This window comes from Pteropus alecto, unplaced genomic scaffold, assembly GCF_000325575.1.
Source record: "Pteropus alecto unplaced genomic scaffold, ASM32557v1 scaffold86, whole genome shotgun sequence".
NCBI lineage: Eukaryota > Metazoa > Chordata > Mammalia > Chiroptera > Pteropodidae > Pteropus > Pteropus alecto.
In genome coordinates this window covers 16,083,310-16,110,529 of record NW_006442109.1, presented here as the reverse complement: position 1 = coordinate 16,110,529, position 27,220 = coordinate 16,083,310, and the positions used below count along the sequence as shown (strand labels likewise).

General features: G+C 40.2%; 1 protein-coding gene across 2 annotated transcripts in view; it reads left to right on the top strand.

Annotated features, from left to right (window-relative positions):
- The window catches only part of MYZAP (myocardial zonula adherens protein), an 87,421-nt gene that overhangs the window by 21,326 nt on the left and 38,875 nt on the right, over window positions 1-27,220 (top strand). For both annotated transcript variants that reach the window (XM_006920326.3, XM_015596086.2), the window contains exons 3-10: window positions 2,996-3,151; window positions 6,339-6,431; window positions 9,863-9,976; window positions 12,987-13,139; window positions 16,654-16,779; window positions 17,788-17,916; window positions 22,072-22,151; window positions 23,605-23,710. In XM_006920326.3, the coding sequence (XP_006920388.1) occupies window positions 2,996-3,151; window positions 6,339-6,431; window positions 9,863-9,976; window positions 12,987-13,139; window positions 16,654-16,779; window positions 17,788-17,916; window positions 22,072-22,151; window positions 23,605-23,710 (957 nt within the window). The remainder of the gene's footprint in view (window positions 1-2,995; window positions 3,152-6,338; window positions 6,432-9,862; window positions 9,977-12,986; window positions 13,140-16,653; window positions 16,780-17,787; window positions 17,917-22,071; window positions 22,152-23,604; window positions 23,711-27,220) is intronic.

Genomic DNA, 27,220 nt, shown 5'->3' with positions numbered 1-27,220 from the left:
TCCATCTATGAAGAACGAAGGATGTCCCCTTCCTTGGACTCTATTTACATATTCTGGGTAGTTCCCAGAACCTCTTCCAACTTCTAAAGTTCCATATTCATTCAGCAAATATTTATTGAGAAACTCATTGCATGTGAATCACTGGGCCCTGCAGGCAGAGAGAATAGCCTGAGTAAATGCCCCGAGCTAAGAGAGAGGTTGGCTGATAAAGGAAAAGAAAAGAGGCAGAGAGGCTGGAATGGAGTGGAGGCTAAGTGGGAGAGGGATCACAAGAGGCCAGAAGAGACTATGCCCCATCCTGAGCCCACCACTTCCCGATGGCCTGGGACCCTGAGGTCCCAGGGTCCCAGGAAGAGGTGAGTTCTCATCCTCTCCTGACTCGTAGTTATTTTGTAGGCATTGTGGTCAAGGAAAGAGCTTACTTTTGGCAAGATGTAGACAGACACTTGAATGCTGCCACCTTGGAAGAACTAGTCATATTAACACAGTAGGATTATTGTGAGGATTGAAGAAAATGTTGTATGATAAAGTGGCTAGATGACAAATGTTTTCCCCCTTCTCCTTCATAAATGTCCCTTCCCTTTCTCGGTCACCGCCCAGCAGCCCCTTGTGCTACCTCAGGCATCCTCTCCTTGTGGAATGGCCCACACTGGTGGCCCTGTGCTGGGCCCTTCCCTGCGGATCTTTCATTTAGAACCTGACTTTGTAATAGTTTTAGTTCTTTGGAAATTAAAAATTATTAATTCAAAAATAATGTCTTTTCTTTTTGGCAAAAAAAAAAAAAAATCAGTACAAAGGAGTATAAAGGAAAAAGTAAAATTCCATTTTACTGAGGAATCTGGCACTAACGGTTTGGATTCCACTTTTTTCAATGTTATAAACACACAAACACGCATTTTTAAAACAAAAATTGGGGATATGAAAATCAGTACTTTTCACTTAATGAATCTTCAGTGTCTTCTTTGTGCATAACTTAGATCCACAACCTCTAGAGTAGTGTTTCACAGGCCTTGTTGTCCTTGGCTTTGTTTGCGTTTTCCTCCATGGGTGGTGGTCCCTATTTCCCAATGAGGGCAGGGAGGCAGAGTCCTCTGTATCCCGCCACCTGAGCGTTTTCCTGCAAGCCAATCCACCTGCGAAAGCCTTTGCTTTGCAAAAATGCATTTCATCAAAGCCTTATGTTGTCATCAGCTTGTTTTGCAGGAACTAGGTGGAGCCTGTGACTGAAAGAGCATGCTTTTGTTTCTTGGAATAGGGGGAGTTTCATAGAGCTTTTCCTCTTCCTAATTATATGCCTCATAAACCCAGGGATGTCTAATCCCAGCTTGTCACTACACTGAGAGCTATTTAACAGCCCATTTACTTCAACTTACGTACAAATTTCAAGCGTTGCATTCAGTGCCTGTGGGACCCGAGTGTGAGAGACTCAAGTGGAAGCATTTTCTGGAAGCAAAGGCAGAGTGTCACAGCCTCTCATATCCCATTTCTCCCTAAGTATGTGCAGAAGGGCAGGGAATCATGAATGAATGTGTTCTTTTTTTTTTTTTTTTTTAGAAAGCTCACATTGTAAACAAACAATACAAAAGGGTATAAAGAAAAGATTGAAAGTTATCCTGATCTTTAGCACCCCTGCCCCACTCTGCTGTCCTTTCCTTAGAGGTCCTCACTGTTTGTCATGTATCTTTCTAGAATTCCTTTATTTTACAAACTTGGAATGGGATCATGAAGCGTTCATTATTCCTTTACAAACGAGTGATTTTAAAATGCAAATTACAGTTTCGTATGTCAAAAAATATCTTGTGAGTACACGGGAAGAATTTATGCAATGGTGCTTTAAAAATTAGCGAAAAAGCAGAGTTGCCATTATGGAATTCAGGATTCTGTACTGTGGTTGTTGAGGTACTAGGATCAACCCCAGGAAAAACTGGGCAGAGGCTAGTTTGTCTATGAATCTTAGTTCCTGGTCTTGATTCTTTTCCTTGCCCCTTCCCTTTGTTGTTGGAGAGGCCCCTATACTGTCCCTCTACCTCTAACAGAGCCTGCAGTGTGGGGAAGTATACTTAGTGTCAGACAAAATTGGGCTCGAATCTAGATGTGTGACTATAAGCAAGTTATTTAACTTCTCTACACTTCAGTTTGCCCATCTATCAAGTGGAGAGGACCATCACTATGTCACAGAGAACATTTCTAGCTTATAGTATGTACTCAATAAGTCTTAATTTCCCTTTCTCCTGCCTCTTGAGCTTTTGTTCTAGAAAAGTATGTTAGGACTTGGACATACTACCTCTTCCCAAGGTTTTTCACATTTCAACACTGACCAAAGCTTTAACTGAAGGAATTAAGAAGCAGGAAGATTCTTTTGGAGTGAAGTCATACCTCTCTGCCTGGTTTTCAGAACTATTTCATGAACGCTCATGACAGGTCGTATGCTCACTCCACCTCCTTTTTCTCAGAGCTGACCCCAGGATCTGTCCTGACCTCAGAGGACAATTTGGCTGCTAGGTGGCAGCCACCATCTTCTTCTGAATATCTCAACCACATGCATTTCAGGCCACATATTTAGTGGTGAGGTTGAAGGCATACAGAGGAACCGACATAAGGGGAAAAGCAGAATTACCAAGGCTGTCAGAGTTCAGACATTTGCTCTTGTTTTGGGGACAACCCAAGTCTATCTGGCACCATTGTGAGAATTAGAAAAAGGCGCCCCCTCTGGGAAGGTGAGGCCCTGCACATGCACTGCTCGGTGGGTGGACAGAGCTGTGGTAGAAATTAGAAAAAGGTGCTCTTCCTCCAGGGAAAAGGCAGGCTCTGCCCAGGCCAGATGCAACATGGTGAGCAGAGGCCAGACTGGATTTCTGCCGGCCTCTCTCACTGCTTCCAGGCACCTCAGAGCTGGGCGCAACCTGCATGACCACATGCAGTGGGCCTGCAATTACAGCTTTTTTCAGTTGCCCTAAAGAGTCATTGTTTTTTCTCTATTCCTACCCTCTTTTAGCATCCTGATCCAAGCAATGGAGAACCAACCAGGAAACTTCCGCAAGGGGTTGTTTACGGTGTGGTGCGAAGATCAGATCAAAATCAGCAGAAAGAAATGGTGGTGTATGGGTGGTCCACCAATCAGCTGAAAGAAGAGATGAACTACATCAAAGATGTGAGTCATTTAAGGATTTTTTATTTCTGGTTTATACTCTTTCTGTAGCATGTGATAGGGTGGAGTTGGAAGTATTGATGTAAACGTAACAAGGCATTTTGGAAGAATTCTTAGCATTATCATTTTGGATGGAAATGTTTCTACATATCTTTACGGTAATGTTAAAAGTATAGGTGTAATTCTGCAATGAGGTATAGAGTGAGCTTTTGGATGTTACTAAGTAAGAATGCTCAGGCTTTCTTCTTCTATGTATGATATGGCAGCTCTTACGTGGTTTTGCTTATTATATCGGACACTCCTAATGCATGAGTTTGGACAACTGTACACATTTGGGTGCTTTTGGCTACAGATAACAGAAAAGCCAACTCAAAAAGGAAATTTGTTTCATGTGGGATAGTCTCGGGGTAGGTGGGCTCCAAGCATAGCACATCCAGGTGCCAGTCCTTTTCTCTGAGTTTCCCCTGGTTCTTTCCTCCTTCAGCCTCAGGCTCATAGCATTGTCTGAAAACATGACAGGGTCTGGAGGAAGAAAAGAGGCCACTTATCTCTGGTTAATTTTTAGAGGCTTTCCATTAGGCTTCTCTTTATGTCTCACTGGCCAGTACTGGGTCCCATGCCCATCCCCAGACCCATCACTGGTAAGGGGAGTGGGATGATCGTGGGTGGTTCAGACCAATCACTTGGGTTGAAACAGATGCCGAAAAGTTAACTATAATAGTCGTTATTCAACTCAGACCAATCAGTGTCATTTCTTTGTATTTAATATTGTATTTCTTATCTTTTAAACTCATGTTCTTTTGAGAAATTTTGGAAAATACAAAAATGTACAGAGAAGAAAACGAAGTTACCCATGATTCCACCATTCAGTGAGAGCAGATGTTAGCATTTTGGAGCTTTTTCTTCTAAATTTTTAATTTCTTTTAATCTGTCTGTCATCTATCTATTGTCTATCTTCATTCCTTTTTGGTTCTTTTGATCTCTGTAGATTGACCAATGCCTCTGTTGACCAACTCAGAGTGATTACATACATAGAGAAAATGAGCTGCTCTGACACTGATGGTCCCCAAACCCTGACCTGTGGACTAGAAGGTGCTCGTGGGTGGCGGGGGCAGTGGAGTGCCCCATGGACCTTGGTTCAAAGTCCAACTCTCTGTTTGGCCCAGCAAAACTTTTGCCCATTTTGGGTTTCAGTTTTCTCATGTATAGATTATGGGGCTGATAAGGGATCCCTAAAGTCAAACCTTCAGCTCTGTGTACCCCATTTTATTTAGTGGGTTGCAGATAAATCACAGTCATGTTGTTAGCTTTTGTGTGGGTATTTGAAAAGAACAAATATCAAAAATAATAAATATCTGGGCACCTTCTTTAATATGTCTTGAAAGTTTTGGATACTTGTATAATTATAAGGAATAAAAAATAATCTTGTCTTGATTAAAATTAATAATAATAAATGCTTAACAGAGAAAATGAAGCAAAGCCAAAAAAGGTAAACGTACACGAACGCACAGGGTATGTGTGACAACCACCAGCCTCAAGTCCCCAGTCATCCTAACTCCTAAATATAGTTTTTAGCCATTCTTATTTTTCATGTATAGGAGCAGCTTGGACATTTCTAGTCCCCTGTATTTTTCTCATGGAAATACTTAGTCCTTCCTCCTTTAAATGCCCCAGGTAACATGGCACTGCTTTAGAGGTAAACTTTCTAAGCAGAGTGGAGAGTCACAAATCTCCCAAGACAATGACAGCAGGTTCAGGCCAGTTGCGAACCAGGATTACATAAACCTTGGTTACAGGGGTGGTTCTGACAAGAATTGCCAACATCTACGTGCTCTGCAACTTATAATTAATTTCCAAGTCCCATCTTCTGTAGCTAGTTTCAAATCCATCCTTGATCTGTTCATTCTTAAGCATGTTTATGGGATTGTTTGTCCTCTCTCACTCTGAGAGATTCTGGCCCAGCTGGCTTCCTGCAATTTTGCCACCCCCAGCTCAAGATCCCACCTACTCCCCACTGGTGAGCAGCATGAGAGCCATCTCGGGGCCACGGATGAGAGCCATTCTGCCTGCCCAGAATGAAAAATTGTGCTTTTGGCCTTGTTTTCCCAAAACGTTTGTAGCTAATGGCAATTCTAATAATTCTATTATTAGAATTCCATCAGGCGAAGGCTTAGAGTCTTAACTCTCCCCCACCCCTGCCAAAATCTTCACCAATATCTGGTTACCCCTAATAAACACGTCTATTTTAAAGTCTAATTTAATATATGCTAACTCTGTAAATACAGCTTCAAGGTCAATTCCCCCCATGCTGTCCCCTACAGGTCATTCTAACCAAACTGCTGCCTTTGAGCCCTTCCTGTAATAGAAGTTCTGGAGCCTCCCTGGAGGGGGCGCCTGTGAGACCTCCTCTTCTAGCTGAGGCTCCCTGAGCTTTTGTCCCTCCTAGGGGCACCAGAAGAAGGGAGGAGACAGGAACTATTTGTAAGATTTTTTTATTAAAAAAAAAAATTAAGACCTTGTGACTCCTCTGGAGATACTACTATAGAGAATCTTAAATAGTGTTTTTGTAAATAGTGTTGTTTTGGGGGTCACCTTGACTTTTATTGTATCGTGTGCCTTGTGTATTATTGGTGATTGTTGATTAACTGACTTCCAAATTTATGGGCTCTCCAGGGCTTGTACTTCCCTGCATTATATTCCAGACGTTTAATTGCTCTTTGGCAGTCAGAGCAGAGATAGGGAAATTACAGATTGCTTTGCTTTTTGGTTTTCTAATCCTCTTAGCCCACATGTTTGAAATCAATTTGTTAATATTTTTCTCCTCGTAAAAATGTGTGATACAGGCAAACTTTGCCCAAATGTAGTTTTGAAGGTCATGGGTGAATTTCAACAAAACATTTTTCTTCATAGTTTATTATTTGGATAATCAATATTTATTAATAATTATAATGTTTCTTAATAATTATAGTTATATATAGTCACAATATGTTTATTATTCTTAATAGAATTTCCTTGGTTTTTAACTAGAAATCGGTAGTGATCTTATCCCTCATTTTCCCAAATTTTCATGTTCTTAAGATTTTTTTTTTTTTGTGGGGCCCTTTTCTCATTAGAGTTTCTTAAAAGATTTGGAAATCTTGCATGAAAATGTTATAGCTTGATCTTTAACTAGCATCTTTGTGGGATGCAGGTAAGAGCCACTCTGGAAAAAGTAAGGAAGCGAATGTATGGCGACTATGATGAAATGAGACAGAAGATTCAACAAATCACCCAGGAACTGTCTGTAAGTCAATATTTCAGTGACTTGGAAATATGGAGTGATGGTAGAGCTTAGAACCTCTCCTGAGTGGCTAGCATCTGAAGATACCTGAGTTTATTGATGTTCATTATGAATGGAATCATATTTTAAATGAACCTAGGGAATTTTATCATAAAGTTTATTTTTTAAAAGATTTTTTTTTTTTTGGTGATAAGAATGCTCTTCCTTATATTCAAAGCATTCCCTCCAAAGTCTGGAACAAGCTATCCCTATTATTATTTAACATTATATCTGGGATACTAGCTGATGGAATTAAACAAGAGAAATAACTTTAGAGATATAAAAACTGGACAGGTAGATGTAAAGCTATCACTATTTGTAAACTATATGATTATATACCCAGAAAGCCCAAGTGAACCAATGAAAAAAAAACCTACTATAAGCAATAAAAGAATTCTGTAAAGTAGCAGGGTAAAAAATTAATGGATACAAAGAGGCTCAATATACAAAAAATTAACAAAAACAAACAAAAACAAAAAACAAAACCAGTTAGAAGAAATAATAGCAACAAAAAATTAACGAATATTTAGGAGTAAACTGTAACAAGTAGAAAGACATACCATGTGCTTAGAAAGGAAGGTTCAACATAAGATGTCAATGCTATCAAGTGAATATACAAATTTAATAAAACCCCAAAATATCAACATTTTTATTTTATGTTGTTTTTCTGCAACTGGACTAGATGATTTCAAGGTATATGGAAAATAAATATAAAGAGTTGGGGAAATTCTGAGGAAAAAAAACAGTGAGAGAAACTAGCCCTGTTAGTTACAAGAAACTGAAAAAGCCTCAGAGATTAAAAAAACAGTGTAGTATTAGCACATAAATTAATGACATTAATTAAATGACATTAATGAAAAAGCAAGAAATATACTCCAGTGTATGACAAATGTATTATTTCATATAAAGGAAGGAAAATGGACCAGTCAATATGTGCTGTTTAGACAACTTATATGCTGTTGAGTCAAACTTATAACTGAACAAATTCCAAATAGATCGAAGACTTAAATGCTAAAAATGAAACTTAAAAGTGCCAGAAGAAAACGTATGTGAATTCTTTTGTACTCTTGGAGTGAGAAAACCCTTTTACTACTATGACATGTAATCCCAAATCTACAAAAGAAAAGGTTGGTAACTGCCCACATTAAAATGAAAAACTCGTGCTGTCAAAAACACCAAAGTCAAAGTCAAATGACAGACTGGGAAAAAGTATTTGCCCTTCATGTCATAGATAATAAGATGATTTTCTGAGTATTTAAAGAGTGCCCATGAATCAAGAAGAAAAAGGCTACTACTCATAAATAGGCAAATATTTGTTACAGATAATTAATACTACAGGAAAGATTAAGAGCTCTTAATTGCATGACAAGATGCTCTGCCTCATTCTCAATAAGAGAAATTCAGATTAAAACCATTCTGAGATGTAATTTTAATCTAGTAGACTGGCCAAAACTTCATGAGTGGGACAAGACACTCTATTAGCAGTGCTGTGGAGAAACAGGCAGCTGACTGGTTGGGGTGTAATTTTGCATTACTCTTAGGGAGAGCAATTTGGTACTATCTTCCCAAATTCCAAATGCTTATATCCTTTGACCCAGTAATTCTATTTCGAAGAATTTATTCTATAGGTAAACTATCACATATGTGAAATGACATGTATGAACTTAGTTATTGCAGCATTGTTTATGATTGTAAAATGATTGGAAACCTAAATGTCCATTAAGAAGGGGAAAGTAAAATAAATTATATTTCTGCAATAGAATACATAGAATTGTAAAAAAATAATTAAATAAAAAAGAGTGAGTAAGCTTTTCAAAGAGAGATACAGAAAGATTGCAAAGACTATACCTGTTGAAAAAGCAAGATGCGAGAAGATATCTATAATGTGCTACTACTTATATAAAACAGGAAGGGAGAATAAATATATCTAGATTGTTTTGTTTGTGCACAAAAAGTTGCTGGAAGGATACTCAGGAAAGAAATAAACAGTAATTCTTAATTGAGGGGCAGAGTGGGCAAGGTGGTAACTGAGCAGATGGGATAGGAGTGAAAGGGAGATTTATTTTTGTGTGTACCTAAATGTTTGAACTATATGAATATATTACTTACTTAAAAATTTAAGAAAAAAACAACCTTTCTCTGGTTTAAACAAGCTAATGCTTGTGAGAAAAAAAAATTAAAACATTTCTGAGTAATAATTTTGAAGAAATTCCCTGTATATATGACATCGTCTCCATAAAAGTCCCTGTATATATGACATACTCTCCATAAAAGTTAATAATGGCAGGAAAGAATCGCACAGTTAAAACAGTCATGTATTAGAGTTTACTTTTTGTCTTGGCTATGAGATTATCTGCTTAATTGATGACCTACTGCCTCAATTTAGGGGCAGGGGTTTGTAAACATATCCCTTGCCCATTCTCACTGGCATGTAGGAAGAGATTTGTAAAATTCTCACCTACTTATGGAAATCACTCTGCTATCCACTGACAGACACTAACAACTGTAATTAATGTCAAAGGATTGGATTGGCAAAAGACGCATAAACAAGTCTCTGCACACCCTTGTTTTCTTGTGTGAGAGCTGTCACAGGAGCTCCGTCTCTCTGCCTACAGCATCCTCCTCCTCCAGGCCACACCACAGATTGATTGCTAAATTACTGCTATATGAACACAACCCGGAACAAGAACATACCACCTGCTCTGGGTCCTGGCCTGCTGTTTCAATTCTCTCTTCTATCCTCAGAGTGCACCGCCTGCTCTGTCATGCCAGGCTGCTTTCTAGGGCTCCCACAGGGGTCTGCCTTTGAGCCTGCCCAGAACCCTTCCCCGAACTCTGCTGCCTCTCTGCCTCTCTATATCCAGCTAGACCTATATTCAGGTTTAGCTTAAGATTGGCCTCCAATGAACTCTCTCAAACACAGACACACAACAAAACAACACAACAGCAGCAATCACCACAAAGCAACTCTTGAGAATTGGGTGAGCCCGAAGTGTATTCTTTCTGTGGTGAGTAGAATGAGCAAGAGGCACAAGAAGATATTCCAACTGAGTTCTAGTTCCAGCTGTGCCCCTTCTTAGCTTTGTGCGTGCAAATCCTTTACCTTCTCTGATTCTATTTCCTTCCTATAAAGGGGAGTGTCTGGCTGCCACATAGTGTTGTCGTGAGGAATAAATAAAGCCTGGTAGGCGAATGTGTAAAAACTATACAAAGGAAAAGTATTCCTGTCTTTCTGCTCTCTGGGTCATGCAGATGTTGACTTTTTAATTTAAAGCTGTACTTGAAATAACGTTGAAGTGGATGGGCTACTATCAGGAGGAAGTTTCAGCCTAACCAGAGATTAGTGTGGGTATATGTGGATCGGTTTTGTGTAACTGTCCTCTCAATCTGTCCAGGTTTCACATGCCCAGCAGGACTATCTGGAGAATCACATCCAAGCACAGTCGTCAGCCCTGGACAGTTTTAATGCCATGAACTCGGCTTTGGCGTCAGACTCTATTGACCTACAGGTATTCTCTCCTATTCACTGTTAGATCGGGTGCCCTCACAGAATGTCCTTGGCTCATTACTCAGAACCCTTTAAGCATGGCCACAGTGAAGGCTATGAAAGAAGTGTAAGGAAGGGCTTCCAAGCTGAGACTCCAACTGCGTGGCAGTTGTTTTTGCCCTCGTTAAAATGGGGGTTTAGATCCTGAGTTCTGTGCTAGAGATGTCATTTGTTCCACTAGATACCCAACTGGTCTTAAATGTCAGTGCCTAACACAGCACATCAGCCCCCACCTCCTGGTGTCTCCTGTGTTACAGGGAGTTCTATCCAATCACAGAAAAGACAGACTTAATCAAAGGCAATCTGTATTCATTCATGGCAGGTAACTCCCAAAAGCAGTTAAGCACTTTTTCCTACTTTAGAAACTGTTTTGCATTAAAAGAAATCATGTGCATTTTAAGGAGTCTCTTGTAATACCAGTCAGGGAAGGAGAAAGCCTCAGGATCCTACATTTGAGTGAATGTGTGTTGTCAACCCACTTTAAGGGGCTTGCTCTGTTGATTAATTTGATTTGCTAGAAGTTGACCCCTCAGATGCTGCCCATGGTTACTCTTCCACCTGAGCCCCCCTACCTAACATTACTTTGAAAATGTTCAAAGCAAAGCATTATTTTCACCTGAAACAGCATCCCTTAACTTTAGTTCGTAAATATGCGAGCAATAGTTTCCGTCCATCCTCCAACTTTATTTGGCCCTTATCTTTTTACCCCCCTCTTAAAAATTCCACTAGCTATTTCATATCCTTTCTGGTTCTATATAAATAATATATCGGAGAAGCAAACAAATTTTCATGTTAGGATTATCCACTTCCCCTGGAACCTAATATTCTTTAGTAACAACTGTTGTGGCAGCCGTGCCACAAAGCTAGGTCACTGTTTCACTGTAGGCCTGGGTGGGCCCCTTGTTTGGATTTGTCTGGGACGCCCATTTCTGGTGGGGCCACTGTGTTCCACCCTTTTCCTGGCTCTCCATAGAGCATGCCAGTTTTCCCATGGCTTCAGGCCAAGCTCTGCTTTGGGTCTGATTTGTTCAGTAGCCTTTGTTTTCCCGGACCCCTGGCATCAGGGTGGCTCCCCAAGGATCCCTTCCCTTCGCTCTTGGACATCTCACTCCCGGCCAACCAGGAGATGCTGTCTCTCACGTGAGTTCAGACCTGGTTGGTATCTGTACTAAGTTCCTGGATTTTCTCACCTGTGATATTTCTGATTTGCCATCCCATTGACATTTACTTCAGAGGTCAGCTGTTAGAACAGGGTCAACCATAACCTAGGTGCCCCGACTGATTCCTAATTGTGGTCTAGTCTCTTAGTCCAGGGCACACAGAGGAGCCTTATAATGAAAAGATTAAAAACCATTGTTAAAAAGAAGGAGAAGGAGAGAAACAGGAGGAAGGGGGGAGTACAATAGGAGGACAAAAGGGAGGAAAGAAAGTCACCATCTCACAGCCAGGAAACTCAACTGGAGTCTGAAGATTTCTGCAAGGCCCCAACCCCTTCCATCATCCATTCTACCCTGTTTTCATTATTATTGACAGCGAGACAAGACCCTTGGTTCTATTTCATAGAATGTCCGAGCTGGAAACAACTATTGAGATGATCTCCAACCCTCTTGTTTTGTGGATAAACAAATTGAGGCCAACAGAGGGAAATGACTTTAACAAGGCTTCTAGCTATTGGCAGATACTGGACTAGAACCGTGATGTCTTTAGTCCAGATGTAGGTGCACACGCATAAGAGTAGTATCTGTAAAGCCGGTGGGGCTTAGAGAGTGGCTGGTTGGCCCAGGTGGTTTCTCCAGCCCCTCATAGCTTCAGCGTTCTGTGATTCCATGTTTCTGATTGGCTTCCATATTTACCACCATTGAAAATGCTTTCTCTAATTCAAGTAAGTTAAGGAATGAGGCTGTTTATCCGAAATGGAGGGAGGCTAAGGAGTTGAGGAAGCTTCAGAGACTGATCATCTGCAAAAAGGAAAAAGGTGCCAGGAAGTATGTTTGACATCGGAGTCTTCAGATCTTCTTGTTTTAAAGTTTTAGATGACTTGGGGAGGTGGTAGAAGGTGCCCAGTGTCCAGTAGTAGGAATTCTGGATTCTGGAAGCCGTTTCTCTGTGACAAGGGTTAACCAAGTAGAACCCGAAGCATTAAATAGCAGCAATACTAATTTAAACATTCTTGCTCCGGTGGGTGGCCTGGAACAGTAATCACCAGGGTTTTGACACTTGTCAGGCACTTATCTGAGTCACCAAACTCTGTTACACCCTGGTATTCCTTCATCAGCCACCCTTTTCTGCCTAAGGGAGGAAGATGACGCATTTGCAGGCATCACAGTAACCATGTGGCAGGCAGTCTAGAAGTACAGAAGTGACAGCCCCTATAAGGAAAAAAAGGAGAACATCTCCATTTTACAAAACACACATTTTGTTTTCTGTTTTCACTGTGGGAATTTGGAAAATATAGAAAACACAAAGAGAAAAATAAATGTCATCCATAATTCTATCACGTAGGGAAAACTATTATTTGGATTTTGATGAATTTATTACTAGTCTTTTAAAATTTTCCTTGTATAAACACATTTGAACAAATGCTATACTTTCTTTTCAAAATGAGATTATTCTATAATTACTATTTTCAAACCCATTTTTTTCCCCATGTGAAATGATGTATTATAAAAACTTTTCCTTGGAAAAACTTCGTTTTAATCCATTTCCGTCCATTCTAAGCAGTGGCAGGTGGTATTGGCAGCAGCTGTGGAGTGTTATGGAGACACCCTGGGCCCTCGTGACTGCAGGGCAGTAGGCTTCTTCACCAACATGGGAGTCCTCAGTCCCTCACTCACCAGGGTCCCGGGCTAGCCGCTCTTGTGGCCTGACAGCTTCCTCAGTGGCTAATGACAAAGGGATGTCCTGGTGCATGACTCTGGCAATGTTTTCTCACACCACTAGATCTGATTTTGTTTTTATTTGCACCCCACTAGAAAACGCTTGTGGATATTACTTTGGAAAATAGCGACATTAAGGATCAGATCAGAAACTTGCAGCAGACATATGAAGCATCCATGGAAAAGCTGCGGGAAAAACAGAGGCAGCTGGAGGTAGCACAAGTTGAAAACCAGCTGCTGAAGATGAAGGTAACTATGGGCACACATGTAGACTCTCTCCTGACCTTTTCTCTTCTTTCCTGCTCTTTCTCCTCCCATTTTCAATTCTTCTATTTCCTTTTCTCTGTTGTCCTCATAGTTGGAATTCTCCACTCTTTTGTGGCAAACCCTGCAGGGTTTGGTGTGAAGGCACTGAGGAAGTTTCCGTGTCCACAGCCATCAGTTCAGATTGGGGGTGGCCTGTATGTGGGGTGCTCTCATTGGGCACTCCTGCTTTGGCCCCAGTGGCCTCAGGGGCTGCTGAGACGGTCATCACGACACTGCTGTTAACGTACTGAGAGGCACTTGGGATGCCCACAGGTCTGGGACTTCACAGTTTAGATTTTCTCTTGAGTCCCAAGGCCTTTCTGTCTGGTTTGACAATAAAGAGCTGAAGAGCACTCAGAAAGAAATTGATGGGTGACCAAGGACTCTTGGCAATGTCCCTCTTGCCCACCAGGCTATGCTTATTTCATGGCTAGAAGAATTGATGCTCCTCTCAAATTCGAAACATGGATAGATTTTCAACCCTGTGGCAGGAACAGACCCACAAATAGCTAGCTCATAGAAGGCACTCGACAAATTATTTCCTGAATGAATTTATTTTTATTTAAAACTCTGGTTTTCAAATCATGTTCAGCACAGCCTTAGGGCTATACTAGAGGAGAGTACTGTGTGGGTAGAACATCCAGATATTCTGCTCAAACCAGAATATACTTGGGAGTGAATGGTGGTGCTATTGAGAATTTAGTTAGGGGAACAGATGGGGACATGTGGTCCCTCTGCCTGTGGGCTGCCTCTGATGGGGAGGAGAGGCTGCCACACTGCACTACGTAGTCTACGTGATTACCGCCCCATGGGGTTGTGCCATCACGGTCCGCTTGGCCAAACACAGTTTCCCGCAGGCGGGAAGGGGGGCCTGAGAGCTCTAGCTAGAGTAATCAGCTCCTCTTTGCTTTCACATCAAATAGGGCAGCTCTTCTCTTTATTGTTTCATATTTTGTATTTCCGAGTGAGAGTTACTTTGAAAAAAAGAGATGTGTTGCTGAGAAAGTCTGAAATTGGTGTTTTAAGTCTTTTATTCAGCTTAGAATCTTTATCCTATCATTTACTCCACAAATATGTATTGAGTGTCTACTGTATGTGTCCGTCCTGGACATTCCTGTTTGTTCCAGAGGTTATGTGGCATCAGGCATCTGGGGACATCATTAGGCAGTGTGGCAGACCGTCTGGCTGCTTCTAAGGAGACCAAGCTCCTAAATCCAGCCTATAGTTGCCTGTTTTAGGGACTAATGCTTTACTTTACCTTCCAAATAAAAAGATATAGGACTCAGTGTTTCACATGAGCTGAATAAAGAGCAAACAGGAATCAGAGTTCAGAGCCCTTTCTAGAAGTCTGTGTTTGCAGTGGAAACGGAGTACAGGATGCTTTGGGTCTCAGCTGATGATAATCTCTGTTCAGTATTTTTCATTTTTGGCTTCATGGTTATCAAAACTTGGCCAGTAATGAGAAGGGAGAATTAGAGGACATCTTTAAAGTAAACAACATGTAACCTATTGAGGTTGGAATATACTTTACTTATCCAGAAGTTATATATCCAGCAGGCTCAGCTTTCTGGAACAAACAATAAGCTGGCAGGAAGGGACACAAACCTTCCACAACATAAAATCAATGACATGAAGATCATAGGCAAGGACAGGGCCTGGGCAGAAAGGAAATACCGGCCACCTCCACTCTAAGCCCTCTCTGCTCACAACTTGGCTGATTTTTTCTCATCTCCTAAGCTGGGTCTGCCCAAGCCACTAGGAGCCCCTAGTTTAGTGCTGTCTAAACCAGGTGAGAATGTTTCCACATGCAACATTTTGGAAAGCACAAAGGCATGGACAGGGTGAGTCCAGATTGCTTATATGAGCTTCAGTCTTCCCTAGTGAGTGATTGGCCAGCACAACCAGTGGAACAGCTTCAACTCCACGTGGACAACTTCTCTTCAAAGGCCTCCCCAATTTTCTGATATAGGAAAAAAAATTTAAAAATAATGTATGCATATGGGGGGAAAAAGTCAAACAATATGAGAGGTCATCTAGAGATATGCCTGCACCATTTTACATTCTCTTTAGTCAGTGTTTTAATTTCTCCACATTCTCACCAACACTGTTACTATTTTATTGATAATAATCATCCTAGTATCTCCTTTTGGGTTTGCATTTCCCTAATAACAAGTGATGTCGAGCATCATTTCTTGTGCTTATAGGTCATTTGTATGTCTTTGGAGTGTCTGTCAGATCCTTTGCCACTTTTTAATTGGGTTATTCATATTTTATCAGAGTCATAAAATTTTTTTTTTATATTCTGGATACAAAGAAATTAGATATGTGATTTGCAAATATTTTCTCCTATTCTCTTAAATATTTTCTCCCAACACTTTTTTATTGGTACCCTTTGAAGCACGGGAGTTTTTAATATTGAATATTAATGAAGTCTAACTCATTTTTTTGTCATTTGTGCTTTTGGTATCATATCTAAGAAGCCATTGCCTAATCCGAGGTCACAGAGGTTTACCTTATGTTGTCTTCTAAGAATTTTGTAGTTTCAGCTTTTATATTTAAGCTTTCGATCCATTTTGAGTTAACTTTTATATATGGTATATTAGGGATCCAGTTTCACTTGTTTGCGTGCAGCTATTCAGTTGTCTTAGCACCATTTGTTGAAAAGACTGTTCTTTTCCCATTGAGCGGGTTTGATAAATAATATTTTGAAGTTTAATTTTTTCTAACAGGTAAATTATTTACTTGTCTTCAAAATCAATGCTATAAAAAAGTATATTAAGAAATAGAATATTTATATCTGTAATATCCCTTTTCCTCTCTTAATCCCTCCTTCCTCCTACAGATAACCTTTTTATTTTTTTAACATTATAGTTTATTATACTCCGACCCAATTCTAATAATGTAGTGATCTTATTTCTCAGCCCACAACAGAATATTCAGGATTAGAAAACAAAACAAAACGTATCTTTCTGGGGCCAATAAGGATACAGACCTATTATCCAGAGAAAAAAATTTATTAAAATTGATAGAATAAAAAATAGTAAAAGTTTCAGGATCAAAAGGAATATTAGACAGGGAAAGTCATTGAAAAAAGGGGTTAATAAGTCAGTGGCACAGAGTCATATTTTTAGAGAGAATTCAATTTAAAAATGGCTAACTTTGGGGTGGGGTGGGGTTGATACTCAGGTAAGTTTCTACTTTTTGAAAAATTTACTCATGTGGAACACCTTTTCCTGATAAAATCAAATAGATTAGAAAAAGTGCCACTTTTTATTTTCTGTGCACCTGTTCACCCTTTTCCTTTCATCTTCTCTTCCCCATCAGTTCCTGCTGCCTCTGTCTATGGCAGAGCCCTGGTACATGGGTTTACTCCTCTGTGTGTCTACACAGGATACAGACAGAGCAAAAGGGGCTGATAACCTGGAAAGCCATCCCTCTGAAATGAGTCTTTTTGCAGGTAGAGTCCTCCCAAGAAGCCAATGCTGAAGTGATGAGAGAGATGACCAAGAAGCTGTATAGCCAGTACGAAGAAAAGCTGCATGAAGAGCAGCAGAAGCACAGTGCTGAGAAAGAGGCTCTCCTGGTAAGTCTGCCATGCTGCCGATAAAATAACAGAGTTTTTGGTTCATTATTGTTGGTGAGAGTTAAATGGGGTTTCGGCCTGGAAGTGAGTTAGTGGACTCTCACTGGTGAGGGGTCAAGGAATTTATTATTTGCTCATTTACTTTCTTCCCTTCTCTCTCCTTTCCTTTATTCATTCCCCTCTCTTGGATAGTCCCCAATCTCTAGGTCTAAACACACCTCTTTCTCTAGCTAATCTGACCATTTGCCAACATCCAAGCAGATCCTGGGCTTACCTGCAGCTGGGTCCTTCGTCATTCCACTTGCTCTCTCTACCTGAAATTTCCTTCTTCCTAGTTCTTGATCTTACCTAAGCTCCCTAAAAGCTTCGAAAATGCCACCCCCTCCATGAAAGAGTTCTCTCCCATTCACATAGCTAGAAGTTTTCCTGCCCTTGAAGCCTACGCTCTCTCTGCTCTCTGCTGCGGCCTTCTGTTGTGCTTGTTTTTAGAGTGGGCTGTATGTCTCACATCTTGGCTTCTCTAGGAGAGCATAAGTTCCTTGAAGGTAGGGACTCTATGTCTGACTTATCTTCTTACAGGCGTAATAAATGTGCTGAGTGATTGCCTGAGTTTGTGCTTTGCAATAAGGGAGAAAGATTTGGGCATTCTGCATTCAAATCCAGATCTGGCCTTAATCCCCTTTGCATTGTTGGCACATATAGTGACACTCTGAGCATCTAGTCAAGGGCTAAATAACATTTACAGGCTCTTTTTAGACATAAGGACTCAAGGGGAAAATAAAGAAAAAAAAAGAACTAGGCCCACTAAAAAGCCATGCGACCTGTTTTTATTTACAGTTGAGAACCAGAATCATGGAAGTTGATTTCATGATCTGTGAGATATTTCTAGGCCCCAGGGCCATGCATTTAAAGAGGCATTGTGATTTAGCCAGGCCAGAGCTGTTTGGACCCTGGTTTGGTAGCCTAGGGAAACATGGCTCTGCTGAGGAGAGTGTATTGCTTTTGCAGGAAGAAACCAATAGTTTTCTGAAAGCAATTGAAGAAGCCAATAAAAAGATGCAGGTGGCAGAGATCAGCCTGGAAGAGAAAGACCAGAGAATTGGGGAGCTGGACAGGCTGATCGAGCGCATGGAAAAGGTAACAGACACAGCTTCTGTTAATTGCGACTTGACCAGATGCTTCTGCATTTCCACAGTTCCTCTGCAGCCTTATCTGAAGGTCTGAGATGCCCTGAACACTGATTCACTGATTCCTTGCATCCCTGCAATTTATGATGAAAAGAAAAAAGACAAAACTGTAAAATAAAGTATGAGGAAGTCTAAGAAAGTTCTAAATTTTCCCATGGTGACTATTTTGATCCTTTTAAAAAAAACATTATATGTAAAATTGTTTACAAAAATAAATATTTTAGCAGCCCTGCTCTCCTGGGGCCCCAAGCATGAATTTAGGTTACTTGTTGAGTGATCAAGCCCTATTTAGGCATTACATTCATGCCCCAGCCCTGTTGTTTCTGGGGCACTTGTCCGAAGGATTGGCTTTTCTATGACATACCAGATATCAGAGTGGGGACACCACATTTTTCTGTGGGCAGGTAAGCAAGCTGATGGGGTGGGGAAGGCATCAGTTGAGATAATGAAGCCAGCCTAAGGAAAGGGAGGAGGCCAGAGATTAGGTGGGAAGTGGAGAAAAGGGAAGAAGGGGTGGGAGAGAGGAAAGAAAAGGAAGGAAGGGAAGAATGAGGGGAGGGTGACCTTTACCAGGTGATGGTTGACTTCTGGGGGAGGGGTGGTAGTTGAGGGCCAAGCTAGAACTGGTTCCTGGGAAATGACTCTCTAGCTGCATGTGAGTTTGCAGAATAGCAGTGACCTTCCAAGACCGTGTATTAGCACATATGTCATGCTGGATGCTGAGAATCTCCAGGCTGATGATGGAGGGAGGGAGAATGACAGTGTGAGCAAGGTCAACACCTGGGCTTCCAAGTGGTTCTGAGAATAGGTCTCCTTACCTCTGATGTCTGCAGCCTAAGTCCCTCCTCTGACAAGGTGAGGTGTAACCAGACTAAGAATTGCATTACATTAAGTGCCATCGAACTTCAAGGCTTGCTGGGGGTTCCCGTGTTAGGCAGTATCTTTATTTAGGAGAGACTTGAGCAAACTCAATTATAATTTCACCTCTAGCCCTTGGGAAAACAGAATCCTGTCTGTTATTGAAGAGAATAAGTGACATGTTGACTGTCAGTAATGGTCAGAGGTGATAATAGTGAAGACTGGGCAACAAGGGCATTTTCAGAAACTTGGGAGAGCTTTTTCTCACATTACTGCTCTCCTGCAACAGCAGAAGATGCTAGCTAATGCAAATGCTCCCTCAGGACAGATTATCCCTCAGCATAAAGAAGCAAGTTGAGCAGGTAGCAGGGGAAGGTGGTTTGGGCAGGGCATCTTACAGAGACCGTCCCTGTAGTGGGTAAGAATACAGATTTTAGAATCAGACCTAGGGTTTGAGTCTTGCCTCTCTTTCTAGTCGTGGTCAGTAACTTGACTTTTGCAATCTCAGTTCCTCTGTGATAAAATGCTAATAATCATAATTCTTATTTTTAGGGCTTTCGTGAGGAGTAAATGAGAAAAATCTATGCAAAGTGCTAAGCACAGTACGTGGCATATGTATAGTAGGAACTCAGACATTTGGGACTCTGACTTTATTTTATTACAGACTTGCCTAAGTGTCTGCCTCTGAGTCAGCTTTTTAAAAATTGGACCTGTTTTATAGCTTATCTTCCTGTTCTCTTGCGATTCTGGAAGTTCCCAGCTTTTCTCCACCGATTTCCATGAAAAGTGGATGAGGGGTGTATGGGTGGGAGGCCATAGGGTGTTAAAGCCGGCCCTTCCCCCCAACATTTATGTAACACAAAACATTCCCCGAGTCCTGATGGTTTTTTCTTTAGCAGTTGAAAATTTATTGTCCTTTCCTTAAATCTCCTTTTCCATTTGGGCTAGAGAAATGCTTGCTTTATTTAGCCAGGATTAGATATACCAACTTACATTTCTTTCCCCTTCAGGGATAAATCTTTGAGATCAGGAATTGTGCCAAATCTGTGTCACACAGTAATGTGAACAGCGTGTGCACGGGCATGAACTGTGGTAGTGTCTGTGTCCTGCTAGCACCAAATTTTGGATTTTGCTTAAGGACAAACCATATGCTTTTGAATGGCTTCTCTACCATATACCCGAGTTTACTGTTTCTCTTTTTGAGCATCGTATTTGGACCACTTCTTTTCTGGTCAGTAAAATCTTTTAATGAGTATATTCTCCCAGGGAGCCTCTGCAGAACAGATGATATTCTATTCCTTCATCTGGGTGGTGATTTCACCAAGTAATCAGATATATACAGATGTAAGAAATTATTATGCAGTGTACACTTAAGATTTATTGTACTGCAATTTAGAGAGAAATTGAACTTTTAAAGTGTGCTATAAATTAGGCCTTGCCCTACTTTATGACAGTTTTTTGGAGGGGAATTGGAAAAGGGACTCACTGATACAAAGTATATCACTATTATGTCAAGGCTAATATAAAGTTCCAGCCAGTGGCCTACCACGTGGGGGCAAGGGGAACAACCTGCCCAAGCTGAGCTGATGTGCGTTTGCCGTACAGATTGAGATAATAACAAAACCCCACCAAAAGTCTGTCTTCCTTTATGACTCTAAATACGTCAGTGATGATGCACTCTTCCTGTCAGGGTGACCGCTCCCCCACCTCTTTGGTCTGGCCCTTGGCATACCATAGCTTACAGCTTCAGAAGTTGTGGGAGTTAAGTTTTCAGAGATTTGCTTTTAATAATTTGGAAGAAAAGAGATTTAGAATCTGTATAACGAGAAAGAGTTTGTTGGGGAGAATTTCTGAGAATAAATATGAGGCACAGTAGTACTTAGAAGAGGGCTTAAAGTAGAATCATCTCCCAAATAGTGCAGGATTTGGTAAACTGCATTTTAAAGAAATTTATTGCACTAAAATCGTGATATATTTCTAGTGCACTTTTGATTACGATGAGCACTATGCCTTTTTTTTTTTTTTTTGGTAATATTTTTCACTCTGTCCAAAGAAATAATTGCCCAGGTTCTTATATTGCTTTTTTTTGGTAAACTGCTAAATTTACATATAAACAGCAAAGTATAGAAACCTTAATGCACAGCTTGATATCTATATATCTAGATAGATATAGATAGATAGATATAGATATATATATTAGTTTCTATTGCTGCTTTAACAGATTACCACAGTTTGTGACTAAAAATAACATGAATTTGTTCTAGAGATCAGAAGTCCTAAAATCAAGGTGTTGGCAGGGTTGGGTTCCTAGAGGAGAATCCATTCCCTAGCCTTTTCTCTAATTCATAATTGATTTCTTGAGACCACCTGTATTCCTTGACTCATGGCCGCATCCTCCAGCTCTGGATCCAGCAGTGTAGCGTTTTCCCATTTGTTTCTCTCTGACTCTGATCCCCTGTCCTCCTTCTAATATGAGCTGTGATAATCCAGGATAATTTCCCCATTTTAAGATTCTTAACTAATTACATCTGCAGCGTTCCTTTTTCCATGTAAGGCAACATATTCACAGGTTTCAGGGATTAAGATGAGGACATTATTGGAAGCCATTGTTCTGACTACCACATACATTTTTACAAGCGAACATACCTGTTGACGTGTAAGATATTACCAGAATTCCACAGCCTTTTTTGTTAATGATACAGAAAATAATTAAGAATTTTGCAACACCACAGGCCACTGAGTTAGAGTATTGCTGATCATTATTATTTTTTATTTTTATTTCATTTCATTTATTTCATTTCATTTCATTTCATTTCATTTTTACCGCCTATAGTACCTGGTATTCCTGAGTGGTCTCCAAGTACTAACCAGACCTGACCCAGCTTAGCTTCTGAGATCAGACAAGATTGGGCACGTTCAGGGTGGCATGACCGTAGACCCTGATGATCATTATTTAGAACTATAAATTTCACAAGACATCTGAGCATAGGCTGACAGAATACTTTTAAACAAAGAAATCTTGAATGCTTTATCGAGGATGTTTGTCTCTAATTCATAAATACATCTGTAAATATACATCAACAGATTAGACATTTTTAAGCTTCGTTTGGACTCTTGTGAGTGGGTATGTAAAACCTATGGGATGTTATATAGACTTGAACTCACTAGTGTTGAAATTGCCTGAAACCATTCTCTGTCCTATTTGGTTTAATCTATTGATGAAAATATCAGTGTCTGTTTATTTTAGGAACGCCATCAACTGCAACTACAACTCCTGGAGCATGAAACAGAAATGTCAGGGGAAATAACTAATTCTGACAATGGAAGGTAGGACATAGTACCCTCTATCTTACAGTGGATTTAGATGGCGAACACACTGTGTGTTTATGGGCTCACTTGGTCCTTGCATTTTCAATCATCTGCTCATCTCTTATTACATATTTATACACACAAAACATTAGCTAAGAGCTTCCAGTATGAAGCCAGTTTCCTTAGGAGCTTAATAGCCACATCCCATGACTGATTGTTAGTGCAGTGAAGCACATTTTAATTTTGCACTGTCACAAGTGCAAAAGTTCAGTCTATCAATGTTCTCTGTAACCTTGAACTCCACAAAATGCTCCTTGTTGCTGAGAAAACTCATCAACTATGACTAATACCGTTGCCATGGAAACTAACTTTAAAATATCTTTCTTTGTTTACAAACTGCTCAGTCAAACCTTGCTTTGTCCCCTGGCTCTGAGTGTATAAAGTCCTGTATGGAAAATGTGGAAGTAGTATATAGTCTCTTCTAGAAATAAAAAGTCAGAGAGGTCATGCACAGCCCTGTAGTGAAGGAAAACAAGGTGGGGATGGTTTGAGCATTTGGGGCAAGTTACTTAACCTCCCTGCGATTCTCTGCTTATCTGTAAAATGAGAATTCTTTTTTAAAGGAGGAGGGAGTTAAAAGGATAATAACAGTGTCCATCTCATTGGGTTATTATTGTGAGAGAACTGTTGGATGCATTTAGTACATGCTGGAAAAATGCCCATTTTCCTTATGCAACTTCAGAGTTTGCAGTTATGGGAGTCTTCCCTAGTCTTTAATGTAGTGCTGAGGAGGGACCTGGCAGAGGTGGGAAATGGTAAGCAGACCCCCAGACCCTTCATTCAGTGCTGTGGTCTGGTGGCCCCCAAGAACTTAAGAGCCCATCTGCTGGTTCTTTGTTTTTTTTTCGAACCACACAAAGTCAAAGAATAATGTGTGCTGTTTTAAAACAGAAGTATGAAATGTTTTACGATGTGGTTCTCTCTCTTTTGATGCAGAGAAGGTCTTTCAGCATATTTCCCATTTTTCCAAAATAATGATATGTAGGACAATGATAATTCCAGACTTCTCAGGGCTCTGCCGGGAGCTCTAATTTCAGATATTTTGTTGTGTTGCTAGACTCTTGTTCCTCTGTTCTCCTAATCAAAGTAATTTATAGTTTCAGTATCTCACAACAGAGAGCCTCTCATACCTGACAGTGGTACCAAAAATTCTTTCTCAGTTCCTGGAAAATATAGTAACTATTCTTATACAGGGTAAAACTTACAAGTGGGAACTTGAAAAATAGTCCTATGTTTCTTCTCTTGCTGAGTGGCCGATTGGTAATCACCTAGGATACATGCAAATTTAGAAGGGTGAATTTTGGAGTTCCCTTTTTAGTTCTTGGCGACATTCCTTTCCAGAGGTGACTTTCTATACTGGTGTTGCTGCTTTGGTGTAGGACTCAGTTGCCCTCTTTTTTATTTGTGTTAGGTATCAGCAGCTGGAGGAGGCATCTTCCAGCCTCCGGGAACGGATCAGACACCTAGACGACATGGTGCATTGCCAGCAGAAGAAAGTCAAGCAGATGGTTGAGGAGGTAAGCCCTTTGAAAAGGCCGTGGGTCTGGGATTGCTTCGGTGTTGGGGCCATTTCAGCCCTGGAGCCCGATCTGACTCAGCTGGGTTTTCTGTGGCTCATAGTGAATTTGTTCAAGCCGCTGCTATCTTGACTCAGAGGGGAATTTCCTCCTATGTCCCCTCTGGTGATTATCCCTCTAAAAGAGGGCCTTCTCCAGATCCAAGGGTTACAGTTAGGAAAGCTGTGACAAGCAGCTCTTAAGTTCACCCACTTTCGGAGGACAGCGATACCCTACATGGGTGTCTGCAGCTCAGGGACCAAAGTGTGTGACAGAAAAGTTCACTTCAACTCAGGTCTCTGGCCTCCCCGCCTCTGCCTGCCTCTCCCTGGCTGTTACTCTTGAACTTTCTTCATTTCTGTGTGTGTCTTTCATTCCCTTTTCCTGTCCGTTTCTCTCTCTTTCTTCTCTCTTCTTCCCTCATTCTCTTCCCCCACTTCTGTTTCTTCTTTATCTTTTCTCTTTTCCACCATGCTTTCTCTCCTTAACTATGTAGCGTGAAACCAAGTTATAGGTTTACATATGCTAGGCATAGTTTACTATTTTTCTAAATGAAAAAAAAAAAAACTGGGTAAGTTGAGCATTTATATTTCTCTAAGAAAAAAAATTTAACCTGTTTTAATATCATTTGGTTCTCTTTCTTGTAGTGATACTCAGTACCAGAAATTCTATGCTGTGGTAAAGCTAATCACATATAATTATAATTTTTTCTTGCTCAATTAGAAAAAAAGAATAGTTAGTACTAACAGGGTTATAAGAATTCCCTAGGCATCTAATCCTTAACTGGCAAAGAAAAGAAAAAGTTTCAATTTAATTAAACATCTGGTTGTCAGTGAATGGAAAACTGAAAAAAAAAATTTTTTTTCCCTTATATTAAGCACTACTCTGAAAAGTTATCTCTTTTATTAATGAATTACTAAAATTAAAAGTATATCTACTTCTAATAAATAACTCACAAATAGAAGTTTAAAGGTATATCTCTTTGATCTAAAAAATGTTGGAGGTAATTAGTGAAATGTGGTTAAAGTCAGAGAATTGTGAGGATGCAGAGGGATACTTTTTTTTTTCTTATGTGTAAGATAAACGTGTACGTTAAATAAAATCTGCTTTCCAAACAAGAAATCCAGCATGTGATGTTGAATCCTATGAATCTTGGAGCAGTAGAATAAAGCAACGGGGAGCAGATGTTCAGATGAGGAACCCGTAGATGCTCATTCATAACCCCTTTGCACACCTGGCTAGGAACACTGCCAGAAACAGTGATGAGTAGATCCTGCCCAGTGTCAACACTAGGTAGAAGTCAGGAATGTGATTCCCAAGGAAAAGCATCACCTTGTCATAGCATCTTGGTGAACCATGGCTGTCAGAGCATAGCTTTTCTGCTTCTGAATTTCACACACATGAAGCCTGGGGCAGGGCTGCTCCTAATTCTCGCGTGTGGTTCTTTGACTGTGGAGCAGTGCGTTTCTCCCACCTCACCACAGGGTGGTGATCTGTATTGTTTTTGTATCTAATATTGGAGAACCAGTGAACAAAACCTCATACTGGTTGGCTTCTGATTCATTTATTATCTGTGTTTACAATTGGTACCCAAATCAGAGATACTTCTTAAAAGGACATTTTCAAAGAAGTGTAGGATCCTCTGTTTTCTAACTTATTTCCAAAATATAATGGACATACCAATTTGAAGGGAGTGGGAGAATATCTATAAAAATAGTGAAGCATGTAAATATCACTACCCATGCCTTGCTTTCCTACCTGTGATTTAATATCTCCCAAATAAGCTTCTCTAAGCCTTCATGATGCGGTCTGGAAGACCCAATCATTGGAATGAAATCACAGGCTGAATTTTAGCATAGCATCATTAGAGGGAGCTTCACTCAGGGGCCTGCTAGGTTTCAGCAGTGGATGGAGACTTAAAGAGACCTTTTATTCTAAATTTAAGAAACTTTCTAAATCAGAGAGTAAGAATTAATGTGTTTGTTCAGTACACAGTGTTAACTTATACAACAAAAGGATGGCTGAAAATCTCAATTGATGTAGTCATTCGTGTGAATACTTTTTTTTTTTTTAAGTTAATAAACATGCAAAAGGATATTTGAAAAGAGAGCATCTCCATAAAATAATTGGAAAAGAGGTATATACAACAAAAGGATGGCTGAAAATCTCAATTGATGTAGTCATTCGTGTGAATACTTTTTTTTTTTTTTAAGTTAGAAACATGGAAAAGGGCAATTGAAAAGAGAGCACATTCATAAAATAAGTTGGAAAGGAGTTGAGAGCTCTAGCAAATCAGGGAATGATTGAAGGTCTTGGGGAAGGGATGGCCAAGGAGAGACTTGAGAGCTGAGTTAGCATCTTAAAAAGGGAAGTCAACGAGAAGAGGGAAAATATTTTTATTTTGTATAGCAATACAAGGCCAGGCTGGAACCACTGGGTGGCACTTACGAAAAGACAGATTTCAACTCTGTTTAACCTAAAGAAAACATTTCTAATATTGGCTGCCCTGGGAAGGTAGTTAGCCCTTCACCACAGATATGTTCCTTATGAGGTAAATTGAGATAGAAGCTCCTTACAAATAAAGAATTCTAGACTGTTTCCTGGGCTGTGCCTGTCATTGTGATCTCAGCGTTATTTCTTTGTCTAGTGACCAAATTCAGCAAAATTATAACTGAATCACTTCAGGGCATTTGGACCAAACTTTGAAAAATCCAGACTTCTGAATGAGTTACTTGTGGAATCTTGAACTTCAAATTTAGAAGAGGAGTATGTGTATCTGTGAACTCCAACTACCCAGATGTTAAGACAAATTTGCCCTAGAAATAGAGGCAGCCTTTACATGTAGTAGATGTTAGGAAAAGTTGTCCTTCCCTCATGTGAAGTCTGAAAGCTTGTCAGTGCAATAGCTTCACGTTCACCAAGGTTGGGAATCTAGTCTTTATCCATTGTTGTTGTCATTTCAGTCATAAAGTCTGTGAAGAAACTCAATTTATTAAAATGATGGGCTTCCTTTTTCAGCTCCAAACATCCTGGTATTATTACTGAGGTTCTCAGAATCCTTCAATGTTAGGCAATATATTTCCTTTCACTTCAGTCGAATGTAATTTTTTAATAATAATAAATAATAATAATAATATACTAAAGAAAAAGTAACCGGCCTAGGTTTTGCAGTTTTTAGCTCAATAATGACTTGATTTTCATTGTGTGGGATAGTGTTTTTCAGTAAGGACTTGTACATGTAAGAAGGAAGGAGGCAGGATGGGCCTTTTTGAAATGAAGGATTAATATATATCTTATGGGGTCAAGTTCATTGAAAAAAGACAGCACAAAGTATTTGGTGTGAAGTGTGGGACCAACTACCCCCACTAGGTTAGATCTATGTACCAAATTAAGTCTCCTTTTGTGGTGGACTTCTCGGACTGATTATCTCCCTTTCATCGCTAGTTTTTCTAACTGGTTCTGGCTTTGACA